The sequence below is a fragment of the Balaenoptera musculus genome, chromosome 11, assembly GCF_009873245.2.
Source record: "Balaenoptera musculus isolate JJ_BM4_2016_0621 chromosome 11, mBalMus1.pri.v3, whole genome shotgun sequence".
Classification (NCBI taxonomy): Eukaryota; Metazoa; Chordata; class Mammalia; order Artiodactyla; family Balaenopteridae; genus Balaenoptera; species Balaenoptera musculus.
Window position 1 is genome coordinate 72,715,155 of NC_045795.1, and position 24,506 is coordinate 72,739,660.

At 45.6% G+C, this 24,506-nt stretch overlaps 1 protein-coding gene across 6 annotated transcripts in view; it reads left to right on the forward strand.

The window, feature by feature from the left end:
* The window catches only part of FLNB (filamin B), a 139,558-nt gene that overhangs the window by 65,377 nt on the left and 49,675 nt on the right, over positions 1 to 24,506 (forward strand). For all 6 annotated transcript variants that reach the window (XM_036870396.1, XM_036870397.1, XM_036870398.1 and 3 more), the window contains exons 5-18: positions 6,139 to 6,257; positions 7,084 to 7,161; positions 8,070 to 8,232; positions 8,790 to 8,987; positions 11,554 to 11,691; positions 13,687 to 13,813; positions 14,776 to 14,912; positions 16,344 to 16,537; positions 17,552 to 17,665; positions 18,591 to 18,734; positions 18,988 to 19,111; positions 19,449 to 19,609; positions 20,599 to 20,689; positions 20,960 to 21,129. In XM_036870396.1, the coding sequence (XP_036726291.1) occupies positions 6,139 to 6,257; positions 7,084 to 7,161; positions 8,070 to 8,232; positions 8,790 to 8,987; positions 11,554 to 11,691; positions 13,687 to 13,813; positions 14,776 to 14,912; positions 16,344 to 16,537; positions 17,552 to 17,665; positions 18,591 to 18,734; positions 18,988 to 19,111; positions 19,449 to 19,609; positions 20,599 to 20,689; positions 20,960 to 21,129 (1,958 nt within the window). The remainder of the gene's footprint in view (positions 1 to 6,138; positions 6,258 to 7,083; positions 7,162 to 8,069; positions 8,233 to 8,789; positions 8,988 to 11,553; positions 11,692 to 13,686; positions 13,814 to 14,775; positions 14,913 to 16,343; positions 16,538 to 17,551; positions 17,666 to 18,590; positions 18,735 to 18,987; positions 19,112 to 19,448; positions 19,610 to 20,598; positions 20,690 to 20,959; positions 21,130 to 24,506) is intronic.

Sequence of the window (24,506 nt, forward strand, 5' to 3'; positions counted from 1 at the left end):
TTACTTCACGTAGCTTGGTGTTTTCAAGGTTCATCCACGTTGTTGCATGTATCAAAATTTCATTCCTTTTTAAAGCTAAGTAATACTCCACTGTATACATATTCCACATTTTGTTTATCCATTTTTCTGTCAGTGGACATTTGGGTTGTTCTACCTTTTAGCTATTGTGAATTAAACTGCTGTGAACATGGGTATATAAGTATCTGAGTCCCTACTTGCGGTTTTGGGGGTATATACCTAGAAGTGGGTTGCTGGATCATATGGTAATTCTGTGTTTAATTGTTTTTTCTTTTTAAGTAAGAAGACAAAATGGTCATTTTAGGCAGCAGGGCCACATGTGAGGCCACATGGGCAGCACCTTAGATATTACATTGTCCATGATGAGACAAGGGGAGGGACAATTTGTTCTCTCCTATGTGGCCACATTGTTTTATTTCTGCCAGCAGAACCAAGGCATAGAGAACATTTCATCTTCTAGTTTCTAAAACGGTTGGTAGGTTTGTTTTATTTTATTTATTGATTTATTTATTTTTATACAATATGTACTCTTTTTTAATTAATTTAGTTATCTATTTTTGGCTGTGCTGGGTCTTCGTTGCTAAGTGCGGGCTTTCTCTAGTTGCAGCGAGTGGGAGCTACTCTTTGTTGCGGTGCGCAGGCTTCGCATTGTGGTGGCTTCTCTTGTTGCAGAACACGGGCTCTAGGCGCGCGGGCTTCAGTAGTTGTGGCTCGCAAGCTCAGTAGTTGTGGCCATGGGCTTAGTTGTTCCGTGGCACGTGGCATCTTCCCGGACCAGGGATCGCACCTGTGTCCCCTGCATTGGCAGGCAGATTCTTAACCACTGGACCACCAGGGAAGTCCCTGTTTTATTTTATTTTGGATGTTGATCAGGTTGCAGTTACCAGCCGTTTAGCATTTGCAGATCCATTCACTGAGACCCATTAACTGAAAGGAGAGAGGGCCAGGGTGAGGTAAATCTACAGCCACAAACAGGTCTTTGTGGTGGGCTCCCTTGTGGAGTTCGGTATGTTGAAAGCGTGCATCCATGAGCTAAGCAGAAATCTTTAATGAAACCTGTGTTCTGTATGAAGCAGTCACTGCATAGTGAGCCCTCAGCACGCTTCGTTCTGAGTAATCCTATGGAACAGTTGTTTCTCTGCACGGTAAGCATTAGCTCCAAGGGAGTTTACAGAGTGTGGAACGTGGTTCAGCCTCTAACCAACCATGGTTAACCAGGGTAGACAAGCCCAGTCCCCGGCTTTGGACAGTGTGCAGAGTATGTCGTTCCTCAGGCTGTCAGAGTTAGATGGAGCGGATATTTATAAATATTTAAATCTTTTTGTTAAATGACCCAATCATTATGTAAATTTTAAGCAAAAGAAAAATGTAGAGGGACTTCTCTGGTGGTCCAGTGGTAAAGAACCTTCCTTCCAATGCAGGGGACGCGGGTTCGATCCCTGGTCAGGGAACTAGGATCCCACATGCCGCAGGGCAACTAAGCCCACGCGCGACAACTAGAGAGAAGCCTGTGCGCCGCAACAAAGATCCTGCGTGCCTCAACTAAGACCTGATGCAACCAAAAATAAATTAAATAAATAATAAATAAATCTTTAGGGACTTCCTGGCGGTGCAGTGTTTAAGAATCCGCCTGCCAGTGCAGGGGACATGGGTTCGAGCCCTGATCCAGGAAGATCCCACATGCCGCGGAGCAACTAAGCCCGTGTGCCACAACTACTGAGCCTGCGCTCTAGAGTCTGCAAGCCACAACTACTGAAGCCCGTGCACCTAGAGCCCGTGCTCTGCAGCAAGAGAAGCCAGTGCAGTGAGAAGCCCGTACACCACAACCAAAAATAAATAAATTAATTAAATAAATTAAAAAAAAAAATTGGAGATGTTTCTTTCCAGCCATTTTTCTATGCTGAAATGAGTTCAGACTCTATATTTTCTTCAATTTGCATTTCTTACCTAACAGGGTATGAACATTATCTTGTTATATAACAATCTATCACCAATTTTTCTTAAACTAGGTTATTTATTGGAAACCTAATGTAAATCCAGGTATAGTAACAAATGACCCAATGTCTTCAACAGATTGATGGCTGAAAACTTCCCAAATTTGCCAAAAACATAAACCTACAGATTCAAGAAGCTGAGCTAAACCCAAGCAGGATACACACACACACACACCAAGCCACATCTTAGACAGACTTCAAGAAACTAGACAATACAAGCTTAAAAGCAGCAGGAGAGAAATGACATCTTACGTATGGTGGAAAAATAGAATGACAGATTTCTCATCAAAAATCACAGAGGCCAGAAGGAAGTGACACAACATTTTTCACGTGCTGAAGGAAAAGAATTGTCAACCCAGAATCCTATATCCAGGGATAATATCCTTCAGGAATGAAGTGGAAATAAGACATTCTCAGATAAAGGAAAACTAAAATCATTTGTTATGGGCACATCCCCTAAAAGGATTGGTAAAGGAAATTCTCTGGACAGAAAGGAAACAATGAAAGAAGGAATTTTGGAATAACAGGAAGAGAGAACGTGATAAGCAAAAATATGGATAACTATAACAGACTTTCCTCAAAAACCACAAACTACCAAAACTCAGCCAAGATGAGATAGATAACCTGCATGGTCCTGTATCCATTAAATAAACCAAATTTGTAATTTGAAAGATCTTGGGAAAGAAATCTCGGCCCAAATGATTTCACTGGAGAATTCTACCATACATGTAAAGAAGCATTAACACCAAATCTACACAATCTCTTCCAGAAAATATGAGAAGGGAATGACTTCCCAATTCATTTTATCAAGCTAGTTTTGCTCTAATAACAAAATCAGACAATGGCAGTGCCAAAAAAGAAACTACAGACTAGTATCACTCATGAGTATAGACGTAAAAGTCCTCAATAAAATCTGAGCAAATAAAATTCAGCAATATTTAGAAAGAATTATATACATCATGACCAAGTAGAGTTTATTCCAGGGATGCAAGGCTGGCTCATTATTAGAGAATCAGTCAACATATATTAACAGGCTAAAGAAGAAAAATCACGTGATCATATCAATTGACACAAAAAACATTTGGCAAAATTCAGTGGCCATCCATGATAAGAACTCAGAAAAAAGAGGAATAGAGAAGAACTTCCTCAGTTTGAAATTTGAGTAGCCACCCCAAAAAACCTACAGCTAACATTATAATAGTGAAAGACTGAACGTGTTCCCTAAGATTGGGAACAAGGCAAGGATGTCTATTTTCACCACTGTTTTTCAACATAATGATGCAGATTTTAGCCAGTCTAGTCAGGCAAGAAAAGGAAATAAAAGACGTACATATTGGAGAGCAATAAATAAAATGTCCCTATTTGTAGATGACATGATTGTCTGTGTAGAAAACCATAAAAAATCTACCCCCCCAAAAAAAATCTCCTTGAACAAATGAGTTCAGCAGGGTCACAGGATGTTAAGATCGGCATGTAAAAATCCATTGTATTTCTGTCTACCAGAATGAACACGAGGATACTGAAATTAAAAATACCTTGCCATTTACAGTTGCTCAAAAAAAAACTGAGAAATAGGTGGAAATGTAATAAAACATGATAGGAGTTATATGCTGAAAACTACAGAAACACTGATGAAGAAGTCAAAGAAGATCTAAATAAATGGAGAGATACACTGTTTTCATGGGTTGAAAAAGTAAAGATGTCATTTCTCCCCAAATTGTCATATAAGTTTAACACAATTGATATTAAAATCCCAACAAGATTTTTTTTTATAAATATAGAAAAGACTATTATTGTAAAACATATGGAAAGACAAAAGAACTATAGTAGGGAAAGCAATTTTGAAAAAAAAAAAAAAGTGGGAGGAATCAGTCTACCTGCTCTCAAGACTTATTATATAAAGCTACAGAAATCAAGATTATGTGATATTGGTGGATGGATAGACACATAGATCAATGGAACAGAATCGAGAACCCAGAAAGAGACCTACACAAATAAGCACAATTGAGTCTTGACAAAGGCACAGCGGGAACTCAGTGGAGGGAAGAGAGCCTTTTCCGCACAGGATTCGATAGCAGTTGGACATCCAGAGGCAGAGAAAATGAACCTTGGCCTAAGTCTCACACTTTGTATAAAAATTAACTCAAATTGGATCACAGACTTAAATGTAAAACATATAACTATAAAACTTTCAGAAAAAAAATATAGAAGAGAATCTTCGAGATCTAGGACTGGGCGAAGAAAATTCCTAGACTTGACACCAAAAGCATGATCCATAAAGGGGAAAAAAAAAGATCAGTTGGACCCCATCAAAGTTAAAAAGCTTTTAAAACGTTTGTAAAAGTATGATCTGCTGATGTCTTGGCATGGTACACGAGCATTGGACTGTTTGTGAGCGTTTTCTGTCAATGAAGGGTGCACTCCTGGATCACCTCACTCTCTTGCAAGATAAGCTTCCTTAGCTTCCGTCCTACAGGCTACCTGGGCACCATCTCAAGCAGAACTCAAAATGTTGCATAGACAAACGGCCTGAGGACTGGATTTTACTTAAAAAAATTTTTTTTAAAACAATTTGAAACTTTTTGCAGTTAAGAGGATGAAAAACAAGACACTTATAAGTTGCTGATGGGAATGTAAAATGCTACAGCCACTCTGGAGCACAGTTTGACAGTGTTAAAAAGAACTAAACATGCAACTACTATATGACCCAGCAATTGCACTCCTTGGCATTTATCCAGAGGGATGAAAACTTATGTCCACACACACAACCCTGTGCAGGAATGTTTATAGCAGCTTTATCAGTAATAGACAGCTGGAAACAACCCAGGTGTCCTTCACTTGGTGAATGGTTAAACAGTGGTGCATTCATATCATAGAATATTACTCAGTGATAAAAAGAGCAAGCTACTGATACAGGCAAAAACCTGGATGAAATTGCAGAGAATTATGCTTAGTGGAAAAAAGCTAATCCCCAAAGTTTACATAATGTGTGATTCCATTTATATGACATTTTAGAAATGATAAAATTATAGAGATGAAGAACAGATTAGTACTCTGAGAGGTTACAGAGTAGTACTCTGAGGGGGTAGCTATGAAAGGGCAACACGAGGGTTCCCTATGGGATGGAAATGTTCTGTATCTTGACTTTGTCAAGGTTAGTTCCCTTGTCGTGATGTTGTACTCGAGTTTTGTAGGATGTATCCATTTGGGGAACTGGGTAATGGGCATTATTATCTCTTACACCTGTATGTGAATCTATCTCAAATTAATTTGCTCAATCATCTTAATTAAAAGTTTAATTAAAAAATAATAAGGCAATTTAAAAACATTTCAAGTAATAAAAAAGTCATCTTTAGAGAATTCCCTGGTGGTCCAGTCGTTAGGACTCTGGTGCTTTCACTGTGGTGGCCTGGGTTCAGTCCCTGGTCAGGGAACTAAGATCCTGAAAGCTGCGTGGTACGGCCAAGACAAAAAACAAAAAATGCTCTTTAATAAAAATTGAGCCATTCTCTGCACTTCATTCGTCTTCCCCCTCGAGGCAAGCCCCACTGCTACTAGTTACCACGTCATTTTCACAGTTGTATAGCCTTTTGACCTAAGTGCTCTGAATATTTCAGAATTGGATGTTGCTTAAAGAACAAGGACAGGGCTTCCCTGGTGGCGCAGTGGTTGAGAATCTGCCTGCCAATGCAGGGGACACGGGTTCGAGCCCTGGTCTGGGAAGATCCCACGTGCCGCGGAGCAACTAGGCCCGTGAGCCACAATTACTGAGCCTGCACGTCTGGAGCCTGTGCTCCGCAACAAGAGAGGCTGCGATAGTGAGAGGCCCGCGCACCGCGATGAAGAGTGGCCCCCCACTTGCCGCAACTGGAGAAAGCCCTCGCACAGAAACGAAGACCCAACACAGCCATAAATAAATAAATAAATAAATAAATAATTTTTAAAAAAGGACAGAATTAGGGTTTTTGACCTGTTTGATTATCCTCATCACAGTTTGTCGCCGTCTCCCATGTGACAGTGGCAGAGCTGTGTCCCATCTCTCAGTTCCCTGAAGGAGACACGATGGGTGATAGCCTGTGTTGGGGCCTGGCCCAGCTTGTAATGTGCTTGTGTAAACCTGTGACAGGAATCGAGCCCACTGGAAACATGGTGAAGCAGCCGGCCAAGTTCACTGTGGACACCATCAGCGCCGGGCAAGGAGACGTGATGGTGTTTGTCGAGGACCCAGAAGGGAACAAAGAGGAGGTATGTTGGAGGATGCTGCCTTCCCTGTCAGCATCCCATGGAGCTTTTGGAGTTTGTAACAGGCCCAGGGACTGTGCCTCCATTTTCCTCATTAAAACTCACCACAAAAGCTGCTTTTTACCAAAAGGATCCTGAGGCTTACAGAGGTTTAAGTAACTTGCCCAAGGGTTGTGCCTTGAAAAATCATATAAATTCATACCTAGGGACACAATTTTTAATATAATGAAATAAAGTATCCTTTATTTTATAAAGGATTTAGCTATTGTTACTGATAAAATACAATACAGTAACAATACTGATTCCCTACTCTTTTCCCATGCTGACCATCCTCTGGTTCCTCCCTCAGGGCTTTTGCACGTAACTGTTTCTTCTGTCTACTTACCTCCTTAAGACTATATTTTATTCCTAGTGCTTAGCACCAACTGAAGTTCTAAGTTTACTGGCATATTGTCTGTTTCTTCCACTGGGTAGGAATTGTGCCTGATTTGTTTTATTTTTGGCACCTGACACTGGGCTGGCATTTCATAAGCTCTTAATAACTAGTGGGCCAATAAAGATTTAAATTAATTACTTCATAGTGTCTCTCATCTGGAGAGTTACAGCCAGGAGACAGTGGAGAATCCTGACCGGGTTATTCCTTTGTGCTGTGTGATTTTGTTTCTGTGACTTCAGGCTGCTTCCCTCCTGGGGCATCCTGCAGGAGTGGTGGGGCAGAAAATAGCCAAGGCAGGTTCCTGGCCTGGCACCTTGCTGCAGGACCTTGGCTGGCATAGCATGCTTTCACTCACACCCGGCACCTCTAACTGTTGCTCATCTTCCGTCCTAGGCACAAGTGACCCCTGACAGCGATAAGAACAAGACATACTCTGTGGAGTATCTGCCCAAGGTCACCGGACTGCACAAAGTAAGATAAGACGTCATGGCCTTTGCTTGGACTGCCCTTCTGGGCCTGCTTCGTTATATGTGGAAGAAGAGTGGTTTTCTTAAGTTCACTTCTGATTTTCCTCTCTGTTTATAAAAGTATCCATGTTCATTGTAGAAAATTTGGGATCCCTCTGAATCAGACTTGAGACATTAGTTACTGCGTGCAGATTGGTTGAATTCCACTAAGTTCTTTGCAATGTCATAAGATTTTTCTGACTCCACCTAGGTAACTAATAACTGTAGCTGCAAGCCTGGAGTGTAACTGCTAAGCTGTGGGTTCTTTGTCTTTAATGCTTCCTTAAGTATCCTTCTTCACGGTGCTCTGCGGCCTCTGTCAACATCGAAGCCTGGGTGCAGAGAAGGCGAGATGACTATAGTGGAGGCCAATGGCCCACCCAACCTGATAGCCTTAAAATTTAAAAGATGAGAACTTTGACTCAAAGTTTAGATGGACATCTGTACTGTGTCTCAAATCCATGTATCTGAAAATGATCTTGGTCCCTTGAAAAATACTTTGACTCTTAGGTGTGAAATCCTAGAACTGTGCATTATATTAGGGAGACAATGGTCCCACTTGCAGCTGCCTTAAGAATCCATTGTCTAGAGATTGAAGTATAAGTATTTGTGTATATCCTACTATAGAGGCTAATTTAGGCATGTCTGATGTGTTTTAATTTGCTAAAGGCGTGATGTCCCAGGCCCAGCTGTGTGACTGGTGGAGCCATATGGGAGTCCCATTGAGGCCACTTCCCCAGGGCTCCTGGTTCCCGCACCTTTGTGCGTACGATCAGGAGGATGAAAGAGAAGGCTGTCGGTGTATGTGGCTTGATACAGTGTTCTCGCTGAGCAGGAAGAAGTGATGATGTCTCACCTGCCTGTCACTTGTAGGTCACAGTCCTCTTTGCAGGACAGCACATCTCCAAGAGCCCATTCGAAGTAAATGTCGACAAGGCCCAGGGAGACGCCAGTAAAGTCACTGCGAAAGGTCCAGGCTTGGAAGCTGCTGGGAACATCGCCAATAAGCCCACCTACTTTGACATCTACACAGCAGGTAACACCTCTCCTCTTGCAAAGCCTGAGATAATCCTCAGGAACCTGAAGGCTTGGGATGCCTGACATTTTGTCTTTTAAATTGAACAACCAACAACAAAAACAGCTTTTTCAAATGTGTTGGTTATATTCTTAGATTTTTCAGAATCAGCTTTTCTTCTCTAAAATCTCATACTCAAGCTTAACTTTGATTATTATTAATAATTTCTGTATACATTTCTGACTTGACTCAATAAATATTCCAAAGAACTAAGGTTTACGAATCATCTACTGGACCAAATTCTATGCAAGGTCCTGGGTGGGGGCTGGTAAGAAAGGGAATGAATAAACCACAATTCATGAATTGTCAGCTTTCTTTCAACGTAGAAAATAGAGAATGGGAGAAAAGGAAAGTTGGCTATGACCCTCCTCCCCTCCACCAGGAAACAGGTCCAGGTGTGAACCTTCTGAGTACCTCTCTGTCTCCTGCAGTTTGTATTTTCTACCTACTTTTGCCCTCATCAGCAGGGAGCTTTCTAGAGGGTGACTTGGGCTCATGGAATGTTCTCTGTCTCCTAGGTGCTGGCGTGGGTGACATTGGTGTGGAGGTGGAAGATCCCCAGGGGAAGAACGCCGTGGAGTTGCTCGTGGAAGACAGAGGAAACCAGGTGTATCGATGTGTGTACAAACCAGTGCAGCCTGGCCCCCATGTGGTCAAGGTCTCCTTTGCTGGGGACACCATTCCCAAGAGTCCCTTCGTTGTACAGGTCGGGGAAGGTGAGTGCCAGGGGAGCTGACCGTATCTGCTTCTGGCATTCAGGCTAGCTGTGCATGACTGGGCTGTGAGGCCACGAGAATGGTCAGGGCCCAGCACTGAACTGAGGCCTGTCCCTTTGCTGCCAGGGCCCCTTTGGCAGGAAGTATCCTCAAGACATTAATACTAGTATCTACTTTGTCCTCAAGATATTAATACTAATATCTTCCTATGAGCCATGCAGTGACCTAAGTGCTTTATGTATTAACTTATTTAATCTGCCCCAAAACACTCATACTAGGATTCATGATCCTCCCTGAGAGATACAGGACCGAAGCTGTTTGAGGAGGTGGCGTTTGTGGCTGATGTGAGCAGCAGTGGCATTGCTGGTGCCCTGCAGCCTCCCCTCCTTTACTGGCTGCTAGGCACTGAGCACACTTGCATCTAATCATGACACCAGCCAGTGTGTTGCAGGGGCTATTGTTATCCCCAGTTTGCAGGTGGAGACACAAGACTTAGGTATCATAAGGTATCAGTGACTATGGAGTAGGCCTCGGTAGGAATAGAACCATGGTCTCTGTCAACCCTTTAACCATGCTGTTAAACTTCCTCTGTAGCCAGAAGCATGCATTTTTCTCTAATGTTAGACTGTTTCCTTCTGACTTTGTTACTCTTTTTTTTTTTTTCCCAACTCTGCTACCTTTTCTAACCGATACTTGCCTCTCCCTGTTCTGTCCTCTGCATCTGCACCTGCAGACCTGGCTTCCTCTTCTGAATCCTGCCTCTGGGCCAGCCTGGACCCCGAAGCTGTTGGCTTCCTAGTTGAAAGCACTGGGCCAGAGGCATCTCGCTTGGTAAGGGCTGGTTGGTGGGGCTTCCATGCCAGTTCTTTGTGCTGCCTGCAGTTGTCAACCGGACCTGTGCTATTTGTGACTTCGGGAAATTATAGTGCAGGTGTTAGTACCACTTGTCCAGCCAGACCCCAGACCCACTCTCTAATTACATTTAAACATCACTAAGACATCTCAAGATAGTGGAAAATCAGGTGGTTGCCTTCAAGCTCTTTTGTTCCATTTAGTGTTTATATGAACTGAGCAGTTATCCTTTTGATGTTGAGACTGTTGCCCATGTTCAGAATTTCCATGAGTTGTTTTTTTTAAAGACACATTTAAACCCTCCAAGGGAAGTCCTGTCATCCTGTTGTGACTTATTTCTGGTATGACCAACTTTTCTCCCCTTGACAAAGAAAAAAAAAAAAAGAAACCCAATGTATTCAGGAACAGAATTCCTTTTGACATAATGCAAGAAAGAATTTTGAACAGCTTTCCTAGTTCTAAGGGTGTTTCCTGACTTCCTCTCGCTCATGGACTACCTTTTTCATTTCTGGCGTATCCATCTGTCACTTGTATTAGTTAGTATTTAATTAATAGTTTTTCTTTTAATGTACCATCCCTTCCTCCACTTAAATGATTTTAAGAAAAAAGAAGCTTTATATCACTTTTACAATGGAAAACCAATAACCTTATGCTCATCCATGAGCCACATAAAAGCATCTCTCCTCCAAGGGTGTGTGTATGTCTCTTTGGGAATGTCCAGCTGAGGACATTGCAGGGAGGAGGGGCCAGAGGAGGAACTATCTTCCTTCTATAGAGTAAAGAGTCTTGTCTTCTGGAGTTTGTGACCCCCCCTAGTGTATAGAGAGCTGTCAAATATGCAGTGTCAGATTTGGAAAGGAACAATGTGACATTTTACCCATTAATCTCCCATTTCTATACTTAATGAGAAGGTTGATCATGTTGTCAAAAAAGTCCTAGGGCACAAGGATGTCTTTTGTCGACCTTCTGACAAACCCCGTGGAACAGTTTTGTGGAACTCTTATGTAAGGAATGTTAGAAGCTACCTTTGTACTTAATTTTTAGACTTACAACTTTGGGTTTTTTAACTAGAGCTAGAATTCAAATTGAGAGTGGTGTTTATTCCTAATTATTGCATTTATAGCTGCCCACATTCCAAGGACCTTGTAACAGACAGCACTAAAATGTGTGTCTGCCTTGGCTGAGGTGGGGTTGATCTGGTCTTTTTTTGAGCTATCCTCTGGCTCTTCCTGCGGAAGACAGCAACATTTAGACTTAGAAATGGCTGATCTGAAGTTTGGAACAAGGTCAGATGTTTTTAAGTGCTACATTTTCCAAGTAGACCCAGTCTTCCCAATTACTGGGCCCTTGAGTATGGCAATGATGTTTGAACAGTGTCCAGCCCTAGGTCTTAACTCTCTTTCACCACCAAGACGATAAACGCCAGAATTCAGCCACTACCAGGAGCCCAGCGAATCCACGCTGTGCTCTCCTGCTTTCTTTGCCAAAGTAACTTTTCCCCAGTCCCTGTGCAGTGTGGCTGGACAAAGTTATGTTGTGTCTTTATTTGCTAGCCTGGTGTGCTCCCTGAACGGGACCCCTGGTCTCAGACAGCTGCTGCATACTCTTTGTGTAAAGCAAACATTTTCTTGGCGGGTGGCTCAAAGTTACCTTGGCTTGCTCAACTCAGACTAAAGAATGAAAGGTTGAATTGATGTTGAAACTGTGCTTGCAGCCTGTAATCCAAATGCCTGCCGGGCCAACGGCCGAGGCCTACAGCCAAAAGGCATCCGCATCCGAGAAACTGCAGACTTCAAGGTTGACACCAAAGCTGCTGGAAGTGGAGAGCTCGGCATAACCGTAAAGGGTCCTAGTAAGTGCTCCTTTGTTTCCCCATCTCAGGTATGATTTTGGCCAGCTTTGCAGCCATGGATCATTGCACAGCCAGTTCTGATCAATTTAACCCAGAGAGCTATGTCAAAGATTTGAGACTCTCAGGGCTCCATGCAGAAGGAAACAGTGATCATTTAATGATGTCTGCCCTGGATGTGGGAACAGTGGTGGCTTGACAGCCTCATGTTATTTTAAGGCTTCTGGGAATAGAAATAAATAATGGAGTTGGAACAGCAACATGAAGTGGCCTGTTTTTTTAATTTGAGGAAACCTAGGCTCAGAGAGGAAGGGTCTTGACCAAGGTCACATAGCTTGTAAGCACCTGAGCTGGAATTCAAGCCCGGTTTCCAAAGTCAGTAATTTTCCCTCTACAGGTTACATTTTATAGACGATGAAATGATGGCAGGTACCTAATTACTAAGATCGTTGCTTATAGAAGGAGAATAATTCCCTAAGATTAACTTTTCTTTGTAGATAAATGCCATTTGTGGAAGAATGCCTTGCACCCTCCAACTTACTCTTTTTTTTTTTTTTAATAGCTACTTTATTGATTTATTTTTATTTTTGGCTGTGTTGGGTCTTCGTTTCTGTGCGAGGGCTTTCTCTAGTTGCGGCGAGCGGGGGCCACTCTTCATCGCGGTGCGGGGGGCTGCTCTTCATCGCGGTGCACAGGCCTTTCACTATCGTGGCCCCTCCTGTTGCGGCGCACAGGCTCCAGACACGCAGGCTCAGTAGTTGTGGCTCACGGGCCCAGTTGCTCCGCGGCATGTGGGATCTTCCCAGACCAGGGCTCGAACCCGTCTCCCCTGCATTAGCAGGCAGATTCTCAACCACTGCGCCACCAGGGAAGCCCCTACAACTTATTCTTGCTGTCTCTTGGGAAAGGAGACAGAAAGCAGGAAGACGGGTATCTACTCCATCCTCCAGTTTTCCCCCAGATCAGAGAAGCAGCTCGGCATTTCTAGTTGCAGGTGCAGCAGCCTTAGCAGTTTCACTCCCAAGCTTTGTGGAATCTTGAGCTTCCTGCTCCAGGACTGCTCTCACCCTTTGTGTTCCTAACAGGCTGGGGCAGGAGTGTTCTGAGCTCCAGAAAGTTAATGCTTGATCTCAGAGCACCGAGCTTTGGGGCAGGCTGTGCCCTGAGGGCAGCCGAGGTTCTAGACTGCCCAGACCTGGTGTCAGGCTGCTCTGGGGCTGCCCTCCCTCTTGGCTTGTTGCTACAGGGACTGAGGAGGCGTGTTTTTTCTGACCTTGGATTCTTGCTTTCCTAAATGGCTTTCCCAGCCAAACCTCAGGGCTCAACATAAAACAAGCTCCTGCCTGATGGCTCAGTCTGGAGTTTGTGGGGTAGCCTCTAAAACCTGTCCTCTTGGAGACAGCATACAAGAGCTTTCTCGCTTTCATTATCTGGCTTTAGTTGAAAAGGATATACCGGGATACTAACCTCAGCCTCATGCCAAATACTCGTAAGGGTTCACTCCCTCTCCAATTTTTGTGGGCGGCTAAGATGGGTGGCTTCTTTCTTTTTTGGCTGTGTGAAGCTGCGTGCGGGCTTTCTCTAGTTGCGGCGAGTGGGGTCTACTCTTCGTTGTGGGGTGTGGGCTTCTCATTGCAGTGGCTTCTCTTGTTGCAGAGCACAGCCACTAGGTGTGTGGGCTTCAGTAGTTGCAGCATGTGGGCTTAGTTGTGGCACGTGGGCTTCAGTAGTTGTGGCGTGTGGGCTCAGTAGTTGTGGCTCGCAGGCTCTAGAGCACAGGCTCAGTAGTTGTGGTGCACAAGCTTAGTTGCTCCACGGCATGTGGGATCTTCCCAGACCCGGGCTCGAACCTGTGTCCCCTGCACCGGCAGGTGGATTCTTAACCACTGTGCCACCAGGGAAGCCCCCTGGATATCGCTGTCTTTCTGTTCTTATCTTGCGGATTCTTATTCTGAGCCTAGGATTGCATTAGAAAGATGGTGTGCTTCCTTCCCACAGAGGGTCTGGAGGAGCTGGTGAAGCAGAAAGGCTTTCTGGATGGAGTGTATGCATTTGAGTATTACCCCAGCACCCCGGGGAAATATAGCATCGCCATCACATGGGGGGGACACCACATTCCAAAGAGGTGAGTCTCCAGCTGGAGTTGCGTCTTCTCCAGAGACATGCTTGGCCCAGGGCAGACTCATGGTGGCGGCTTCCTGGGCTGCAGGAGGGAAAGAGAGCTGCTTTGTTGAAAGCTTTTTTTTCTTTTTTCAGAGCAGCACACAGACATTTGGCCTGTTCTCAAAAGCAGCAGAAAGTCGCTGTGGTTTCAGCTGCCTTGCTTTAAATCAAATGCTGTCGGTTTGGGGCTGGTGGGAGGCAGAGGCCAGAAGGAACAGTAATACAGAGCAAGTGGGCTGTGTGTCTATATCCCTTATATATACTGAGATTCTCCTTCTTTCACTGTGTGCCTCTGTTCAGGAATGCCATGGATAAAATGGCAAAATCTGCTATGGTTTACATTAAAATCCTCTGCGTGAGTGTGGTCAGGAACCGAGGGACACAGTCTACAGCTTCGCCTTGTGGGCTTCAGTTGCCTTCCCTGCATTCACATACTTTCCAGCTTTCCTGGGGGCAACTTTAAACTCTGAATAAATTCAGTTTACCTTGAGAAATATCTGGGCATATTATAAGTTTCTGAGAATCTAAGCAAACTTTTAAAGATCTCCTGTGCCAAAGTTAAAGCACATTCATTCATGTATGAGATAAAGCCTAGTCAACCTAGTTTTCTTGTTATAGCATAAGCAGCAGATAGAAAAGTATGCATTCTCTTAGCCTTCCCGGGCTCACAGTCTGGTCAGCCCTGCACACAAAAGGTAGATGACCAGGATAGTGCAAGGCAGTGTGACTTGAAGCAGTCCCATTACATGATATTGTTGACATAACAATGGTGGGGGAACCTGCGTGGAGGAAGGGCTTGTCTGGAGATTGGGACTGCAGGGAAAAGTATCAGGCCAGTGGAAAGAATATGTGTAAAGAGCTTATAGCTGTATGTAGCCCCTTCTTTGCTCCTCTTTAATGCTTCCTCTGTTCCTTTTCTTCTAGCCCCTTTGAAGTTCAAGTTGGCCCTGAAGCAGGCATGCAGAAAGTCCGTGCATGGGGCCCTGGCCTCCATGGCGGGATTGTTGGGCGATCGGCGGACTTCGTGGTAGAGTCCGTTGGTTCTGAGGTGGGGTCTCTGGGTGAGTGGAAGCAGCTTCTGGTGAGCTGAGATTGCAGGGCACCTGGATTACGTGTCAGGCTGTGTGTTGAGGCCTCCTCTCAGCCTCACTACCCGGGGCTTCCTGGCCTCCTGACCATCTGAGGCCACCTCTGGATACTGCTGTGGAATTGCAGTTCCCATCTTCCCCTGACCTTCCAGTTGCCCTCTGCCTCTGGCACCAGCATTCATTCATCCACTACACCTTGAGGGCAGAGGCCTTTTATGGATGTGGTGTGTAAAACAGTGCCAGGACCATAGTAGGCACACGGCAGATATTATTGACTGATCCTTAGTTTAGATCAGTGAATGAATTTTGCTGAAATTAGAAATTTGGGGAGTAAATACTCTTTGGAGCATAACTGAGTATGTTTTAAGTAAACGTCTGATGTATATATGATCATTTTAGAACAATGGTCAGCACCTCTCTCTCTGTAAAGGACCAGATAGCAAATATATCAGTACTGCGGGTCATATTCTCTCTGTCGCAACTATATGACTGCCGTTGTAGCATGAAAGCAGCCATAGAAAATACGTAGGTGAAGGAGTATGGCTGTGTTCCTTATCTGCAAAAACAGGCAGTGGGACAGGTTTGGCCCAGCGGCCAAAGTTTGAGGACCTCTGTGTTAGCTAATAGAAATAAGCAAAGAGGGAAAAAGAGGAAATCACGTTTAATTTTTCCTTTTAGAGAAATAATAAACATCTTAGTATTGGGTTGGCCAAAAAGTTCTTTCGGGTTTTCCGTACGATGTTATGGAAAAACCCGAACGAAGTTTTTGGCCAATCCAGTATATCTTTGTAGACTAGAGGTAATATTAAACCTATAGGTATATCCTTGCAGACTTTTTCCCTGTACATAGGCATACACATATTGATCTGCTGCAAAAATATCTGGGGGTAGCCTTTATATCTTTCTGCCTCAGGCAAATATAGGATATGTCTTGATTTCCCATGGCTTCTGTGGAATTACGGTGCATCAATATAGCTACTATTAGGCTCTCTAGTTATTTCCAGAGTTTTGCTATAAAAACAATGCTGAATATATATCCTTGTATCTAACTGTTTACACACATCCTTGGTTACTTCCTTCAGATAAAAGCCCAGAAGTGGATTTGGTGGGGCAAAGGATGGGCATTGTTTTAAGGCTTTTGGCTTGTGTTGCCATATTGCCAACAGAAAGATTTGCTGGTTGACCTTCCTGTTTGACAATGTTTAAAAAAAAAGTATAAAATCCAACCTTCTGTCTCTAGTGAAGACTCAGTAGGCTTGGTTTTGTGGGAAAGGGACCTAAACAGATTTCAATCTTCTGGCTAACACTTGGTTTTCAGGAAGGCAGAGGGAGTGGGTTAGTAGTAACCCAGACTAGATACCTTCCGCCACGTAACCAGGGGGATCCTCCCACCCTATCCCCCAGGGTTTGCCATTGAAGGCCCCTCCCAGGCAAAGATTGAGTATGATGACCGAAACGACGGATCGTGTGATGTCAAGTACTGGCCCAAGGAGCCCGGTGAATATGCCGTTCACATCATGTGTGACGATGAGGACATCAGAGACAGTCCCTACATGGCCTACATCCACCCGGCCTCGGGAGACTGCAACCCGGATCTGGTGAATCAACTTGTCATGCTCTGTCCTCTCTTCTCTGGCTCCTGGCACTCCTCCCAGTGCCCACAGAGTTTCCTTGAGCAGCATGTGGAGAAATCGCAGAGAAGAGCCTTTGAGAGCTTAGGAAGGAAAAAGGCCTGAATTAGAAGCCTGATAGTACCTCTTAGTACATTTGTAACATGGGGCACGTAACTTACCTCTCTGACTCTATCAAATGGGAATGATACGAGTGTCTGCTTCTTAGAGTTTCTGTCATGATTCAAGGAGGTAATGTGAATAAAGACAGCCCTTACAACAGTGCCTGGCCCACAGAGGGGGCTCCATAAGCTGCTATTTTCTCGCAACCCCGAGCATCATATTTCAGTCTTGCCACTTGCTGTAGTTATTATTTCAAGGTGATCCATAGATAGAGGTTTTTAAATTTTCCTCCCCAGCTCCCCTTCTCTTAAATTGGAGCAGTGTTTGCAGTGTTTGCAAGAGCTTCTCTCAAACATTTAGCAGGCTGATTAGCATCAGGTCTGAGCCAGCCTGGCTGACAGGAGGAAGCCCTTGCCCCCGCCATGTGTGCTGCTGTTGGCCCACCTGGACAGCTGACCGTAGGGTGACATCAGTCCAGGCTGGCAGCTGCTCTTCTTTGGCCAACTGCTGGTCCTTTACTCTCTGGGGCTGCAAACTTTTGGAATGTTGTCAGTGGGAAAGGTTCTGAGCCCTCACAAAGCAGGAGCATTGAAACTGGGCATGGCTGGAGGTCCCTGCCCCGGTTACTGCACAGATTAAGGCAGGGAGCACAGGCCAGTTTGGGGCCTGGTTTTACAGACTTTTTCTCCTGCATGTTTTTATTTTTAAGTTCCAGCCTACTTTAGCATTTTCCTTCCCATAACCATCCTATTACGTAGGTACTGTGAAGCCAGACACAGTTGTTTTCCTTTTCTCCCATTCCCTGGTCACCAGTCTTCTGATAGGAGCGTAGTTAGGGCATTACACAGAAAGAGAATCACTATTGGTCCTTTGCCCCAGGTTCAAGCATACGGGCCAGGTTTGGAGAAATCTGGGTGCATTGTCAACAATCTGGCCGAGTTCACCGTGGATCCTAAGGATGCCGGCAAAGCTCCCTTAAAGATATTTGCTCAGGTAAGTTTCTAGGGACGACCTGTGCAGGTAATTGTCAGGTAACAGGATCCATCCATGTAATGGCAAGTCACTCAGTCCATCTGATCCTCAGTTTCCTCATCCTCACACTGCGAATAACAATGTTTTTTTTTTTAATTTTTTTATTTTTTAGATTTATTGATTGATTGATTGATTGCTATGTTGGGTCTTCGTTTCTGTGCTAGGGCCCTCTCCAGTTGCGGCAAGCGGGGGCCACTCTTCATTGCGGTGCACGGGCCTCTCACTACCGTGGCCTCTCTTGTTGCGGAGCACAGGCTCCAGACGCGCAGGCTCAGTAGTTGTGGCTCGTGGGCCCAGTCGCTCCGCGGCATGTGGGATCCTCCCAGACCAGGGCTCGAACCCGTGTCCCCTGCGTTAGCAGGCAGATTCCCAACCACTGCACCACCAGGGAAGCCCCAATGTTTATTTTATAGGGTTTATGTGAGGACTAAATGAGATTCTAACATGTAAAGCAAGGGGCAAATTTTTATGATTTGTGCTCCGTGGAAATGAGGCTTGATTGTTTCAGATTTCCCTGTAAATGTCCTTCAGTGTGGCTGAAGCTACCTAGGCTGTGATGGGAGGGTTTGTAAACAAGGGTTTATCAAATATATTTATCTAATTTAATTGAATTTGGCCCAAGGATTTAAATGCAGGAATTATAATTAAGAAGCACTGAGTGACCATGGCTTTCTTTTGGGACCGTTTTCTCTTAGTAATTAAAAATGTATAAATGCATGTAGTGTTTTATCACTTGTGTTCATTGTATTGTGAGAACATGGCCTATCATAGGTGCTCCATGAAATTTTGTGGGATGAGTGACCAGTGACTTGGTTGTCTTGGGAGGCCACAGTGGATAGAGACAGTGTGAGGGTCAGCTCTGTTCTTAGCCTCTGCCCTTTTGCAGGACGGGGACGGCCAGCCCATTGACATCCAGATGAAGAGCCGGATGGATGGCACCTACGCTTGCTCGTACACCCCGGTTAAGCCCATCAAGCACACCATTGCCGTGGTCTGGGGAGGTGTCAACGTCCCGCACAGCCCTTACAGGGTAGGTTGTGAGGTGAAACCTTGGTCGTGGTAATGAAAAAGCCCAGTCCTGAGGCCAGTCTGGACTCCATGCTTGATGGCCAAGGCAAATATATGGAAAGACCCATGCTTGGTGGGCCTTGGAAGATGGAGTGGCCCATAGGGCCGAGTGCTGTAGATTGCCCAGAAGTATAACATTCTAACAACTGACATTGTCTTTACTGGGTCCACGGGGAGAAGAACTTGATTACAACTTTTCTCCCTGTCCTCTCTAGGTCAACATCAGGCAGGGTAGCCATCCCCAGAAGGTCAAAGTGTTTGGGCCAGGAGTGGAGAGAAGTGGACTGAAGGCACACGAGCCTACTCACTTCACAGTGGACTGTACCGAGGCTGGCGAAGGTGAGAGGGGGCTTCACCCAGCTCAGTGCTTGTTGTTTCTTGGGGAAGGAAGTTCTCTTTGTAACATTTCATGGGTAATGAACTTTTGAACCAGGAGATATTAATCCACCTGAACAGGTAATTGTTCCTCTGATGAGCCTCTGTGTCAGTTCCATGGTGATATCTTTGCTAATCCTCCATCCTGTCTGCAAAACCGTTATTTAAACACCATCCCTTTCTCAGGTTTCTTACTGGAAACTTCCCAGTTGCTTTTCTGGGGTGTGAGCCTGAGCTGGAAGTGATTGCATGGGGCATGCTGTTTCTCGTAAACCGGTGCTAATAAGCTGGTCTGTTCCAGGTGATGTCAGCGTTGGCATTAAATGTGATGCCCGGGTGTTAAGCGACGATGAGGAAGACGTGGATTTTGACATTATTCACAACGCCAATGACACGTTTACTGTCAAATATGTGCCTCCTGCCGCCGGGCGATACACTATCAAAGTTCTCTTTGCCTCTCAGGTGTGTGTTTGGACTTGGGTTCTTTCTGGCCACCTGTGTTCATATTTCCTTTTTGCTTCTTTTAGCAACAGGGAAGGTGTCTTGAGAACTCTGCCCAATAGTTTTCCTCTCTGCTTCCTTAAAACCAAGAAGGAACAAACACACCCAGAACTAAAATTGTACCACTTTCTAGCAAAAGTGGGGCCGTGTAGTCAGTGGTTAAAAGCCAGACTCTAGAAAGAAATTGGATCATTACAAACTTTCATCTGGTTTTTGAATGAAACATAATTAGTTTCTAGATGTGTTCTATACTTTCTCTGAAATGATGACCTTGGCCTCAGGCTTTAAACTTTTCTAGGGGGAGGGGTTTTGAATTTCAGATAGAATTCATATTTACATGTGCTAATGAAGACAAGGAGGCGCAGTACCCTAAAACAGGGAATAATGGAATCCTGGTGATTCAAATTCATCTTACATAAAGACAGGGAGCTCAGGAGAAAGTTCTGTGCCTTAAAGGTATTGGTCTTGAGTTGGCTTCATCCAATTAACCTGTTCTGCCTTTATTCTGAAAGATTCTTTTTGAAGAATTACAATCATTGCATTTATAATCAATTCCTTGCATTCCTCAAACCCTAGCTCTCTGTTGTCCCTGGAGGAATGTCCCTTTCCTTCCTCCGACCCCATGTATTATTGTTGTTTGGGGTTTTATTCTTGGTAGTATTTTGTATCCTAAGTACTCAGCATTTGGTGTTAAAGGCTGAGAGTTGTCAGAGTGGTTTGTGGAAACCCATCCTTTAGCTGTGATGTCAGGGATCCAGGTATTCACGAGTGACCACTGATGGCCCTTACCTGATGCTAGCGCCTGAAGACTTGACCAATGGTAACGGAAGTTGCTCACCATCTGCTAGAGTGGAAGTCATGCTGAGGTCTCCTCCTTTGCTTTGGGCAGAAGGCTAAGCTCAGGCAGTGGCTTCAGGGACTTTCCTACTGAGACAGTGTCTCTGCTACAGGAAATTCCCGCCAGCCCTTTCAGAGTCAAAGTCGACCCTTCCCACGACGCCAGCAAAGTGAAGGCAGAAGGCCCGGGGCTCAGCAAAGCAGGTAAGATGGCATGTGTGCATGAGGTCACCCTGGAGGCGCAGTGGGCATGGTTGGTCCAGGGCCATGAGTGACTTACCTCCCCCGGAGCAGGGGCTCTGTTGGGGCTCCAGTTCAGCAGGGGCCCTGCTCAGCTGAGCCGCTGGCCGAACGCCAGCCCCTGTCTCCGCCTACTGCCTTGCGGAAGCCGGTGCTGATGAACCTGTCAGACTGGTGCTAAAAGTGAAACCCCTCCAGCTGGGCCTGTCTCCTCACTTCACTGTCCCCTCCCAGGTGTGGAAAACGGGAAACCGACCCACTTCACTGTCTACACCAAAGGGGCCGGAAAAGCCCCCCTCAACGTGCAGTTCAGCAGCCCCCTTCCTGGTGACGCCGTGAAGGATTTGGACATCATTGATAATTACGACTATTCCCACACCGTTAAATACACGCCCACCCAACAGGTAGGGCCCCTCCCCACCCGGTGCTGGGCTGGGTCGCTCTGGACACCCGGGGGGTAATCTGTGCTCTGACCTGTGCTGCTCTGTGGCAGGAGGAGATTCCCCCTTTCCTTCTGAACCCCTCTGGGAACGCTGACAAAGAGCCTGATCGGTTCTACCAGGAGGGCCTGGAGGATTCCCCAGGAACAAGCAGGAAGCTAGTTGTTCTTTCCCACCCCCATTTCCCACCTCCGTTCTTGGTTTTAGTGTTTTATTAATTACTCACAGGGAAAGAATTGCCACGCCTTTGTCCTTGCTGGCCCTTTTGCCTTAGTTTACCCTTTTTACGAGGTGGTGCAGTGGGGTCTTTCTCAAGGAGCCTTTAGTCCCTCAAGCCCGAAATGGTACTTCAAGCACTAAATTATTCCCTTTTACAAAATACAGGAATACAGACGGGATTTTGTCATCCCGGCTGCTTTGCTCTGGTTGTTTTAGGCAATAAGGGCCTAAAAATCTACCTCTCTGTATGAATTCATGTTTACTTATTTAAAATTTTGTTTTGATTTATGGCTACACGTCTAGGGTCTGGGGAGCTCCTATAGAAAAGCCAGGATTCTCCCACTTACGCATAGTGTTCTAAACAGTCACTCCAAACCTCTGAGATTCCTTCATTCTTGAAGAAGAGTCCCCCTATGTGAGAAATGCCATTTGTAAGAGAGGAAGGGAGATGCTTTCTGCAGAAGCACTGTTTGAAAAGCATCACTTCTGCCCTGGGCTCTCTCAGTGAGGACCTGGCCAGAGTGTAGTGGGAAAGAATGAGGGGTACAGTGAGGATGAGGGAGTGGTGTGGGTGTCCCCCCTGCACTGGGGGCTACACATGCTTGGAGATGGAATCTTTACTATGAGAACTTGCCTGGCAGTGCGAGGTTCTCTAGGGCAGGTTCTTATGTGGCCCTTTATCTCCACATGTGCTTCTTCCTGTGGTTTCTCTTTACCCTAATGAGGGTTCATTATTAGTAATGGTAAAATGAAAACTTTTGTAGATGAATACTGTTTTCTCATCAGGCTGCTCAGTGCTAATTATTTAGGTAATTATTTTCCTAGTGATGCTTATCAGGGCTGATGGGAGCCTTACCACTGGCAACACCAGCTTGATAGCATCTTTGTTGCCAATTCTCCACATTCCTTAGGAGAAGGTACCAGAAAGCATGGCCATGATCACTGGTCAAGATCACAAGACTCTTCTGAAAACGTTTTGAGACTCTTGATCCTATATACCTTTTTGTGTTTCGGCTGAGTTGCTAGAAAGTAAGTTGCAGACATCAGGACAGCCTCAGGTTTTGACCTGCACCCCCAGAAAGGACTTTAGAACCCGATGCCCTGGATGCTCCCAGCTGCCAGTCGAGGTGGAGGTGGAGGTCGGGAGCCCAGTCCTGTTTTGTCACATTTGAAATGTAGCTAGAGTGGGAGGCGCCTTACTCCAGAGTCACCCCAAGGTCAAGTTCATCCATATGTCTGGTCGTAGCAGGTCTGAGGGCTGTTGGCTTCCTTGGTGGCCTCTTGGGGCTATTTGTGCAAATGCCGTCAGTCCCAGCCTCTACTGCGATGACTCCACGGTGCCTCTCCCACCCCTCTCGTTTGTTGTTTAGAGTGAGGTTTACTGTTTTATTATTTGGGCAACTTGCAATTCTGCCTGTTTCTCTATGGCAAAGAAAACAGATTAAATCTCTACTCTTAGATTGTGAGTTTCCAAGGTTAGGAAATCATGTCATATATATCTTTCCATTCTCAGCCCCAAGCACAGGGTCTGGTGCTGTAAATGCTTTGTATGATTTATGGCCGAATGGGTGAATAAACGAAGTGGAGCCTCAACTCACAAGCAGAAACAACATGAGAACTTTGTAATCTGGTTGGAGAGTGGGGCTGACACATCCTCATTCTACTTTGAACTCTCTTTTCTGAAGAGCAGCTAACAGCTCAGGATTGGGTGAAATAAGCGTGCCATTTGAGCTCTGCTCTTGGATGTGGTTAAGAGATTTGGGTCAGCCCAGAAAGCCGCACGGGGTTACTTTTCAGGTCGCTGCCCACAGGAGCACCTTCTTGTGGTGGTTTTAGGGATTAAGAGGCTGGAACTTTCCAGAAATGCAGCTGTTGAGTGTGTGTGGAGAGACAAGGGTGGATCCTGGCTTAGTGTGAATGCTTAACCCTCAGATTTCGGGCTGCTGTGTGAGGCACTGCGGCCCCCACCCGACTGCTGGCTCTTTGCTCAGTGACACCTGCGGGCGGCTGCTGTCCCCTGCAGGGCCCCAGTCCACAGCTCACCTGCCTGCCGTGGACCAGTGATGGACGTTGCTGGTTGATCGAGTTCTTGTTGGAAGACAGTGGTCAGAGTTTTTGCCTTAGAGGGGAGTGGACTTCTTGGGCTGGGGCTTGAAGACCCGCCCAGAGGTCAAAGGTAGAAGGGCCATTATACAACGACAGTTTCCCTGGAGGGTTTTGCCTTCTGTGCTTTGGGTTGTCTGTGGCCTCAGTGACTTCAGTTTCTCACCCCAAGCTTCCCAGAACAGAGTGGTTTGAGGAGCCGGTGGCCGCAGCTCCCCGACATGCCGAGTCAGGAGCCACTGGGAGCTGAGAACTCCACATGCTGCTGTGGCGCCTTTAGGAAGCCCCCGGAGCTCACTGGGCCTCACAGGAGAACGGTCCCTCCCTTGAAAGGTTATTAATGTTGGTGGCCATGGCTGTCACAGAGGTCTCTGGAGGAGGGGGCTGTGGGTAGCTTTCTCGGTCCTGTCCTCGTGTGTCTCGTGCAGAATGAGATGAAGGTCTCAGAAGCCTGGAGGGGAGAGGATAAACCCATCTGGCAGGACTTCCCTGGCGGTCCAGTGGTTAAGACTCCGCGCTTTCACTGCAGGAGGCGCGGGTTCGATGCCTGGTCGGGGAAGTTCCGCGTGTTGCGTGGTGTGGCCCCAAAATAAATAAAATAAAATACAACTGTGTGGCCATCAGCAAAGTCTCTGAAATGCACTGGTGATCACTGCTCAGACCTCCCTCACTTCCTAGCCTCCTGGGGCAAATGCATAGGCCGTTCCTTGGCTGGGACCTCAGAGGAAACCTTGAAATGCTGCAGGCCATCGCAGGTGTAAATCTCCAAGCTTTCTTCCTCCCCCTCATTAGGTTATTTAAGGTACAGTTAATTTCCTGTCTCAGTTTTGTTATGTTTTGTATAACTGGTAATGAGAATATGCTTTCTTTTATGGGACAGATGGGCTTAACTGAAAGAGGATTTTCCCCTCGCTCCTTTGGCACTCCAGAGAAGTGGTCTCCTGAATTCTAGTGGGTGGTGGAGAAGGTTTTTCCAGAACCCTTGGTTAGCTGGGAGGCCTAGCCCTCGAGGAGTTCGG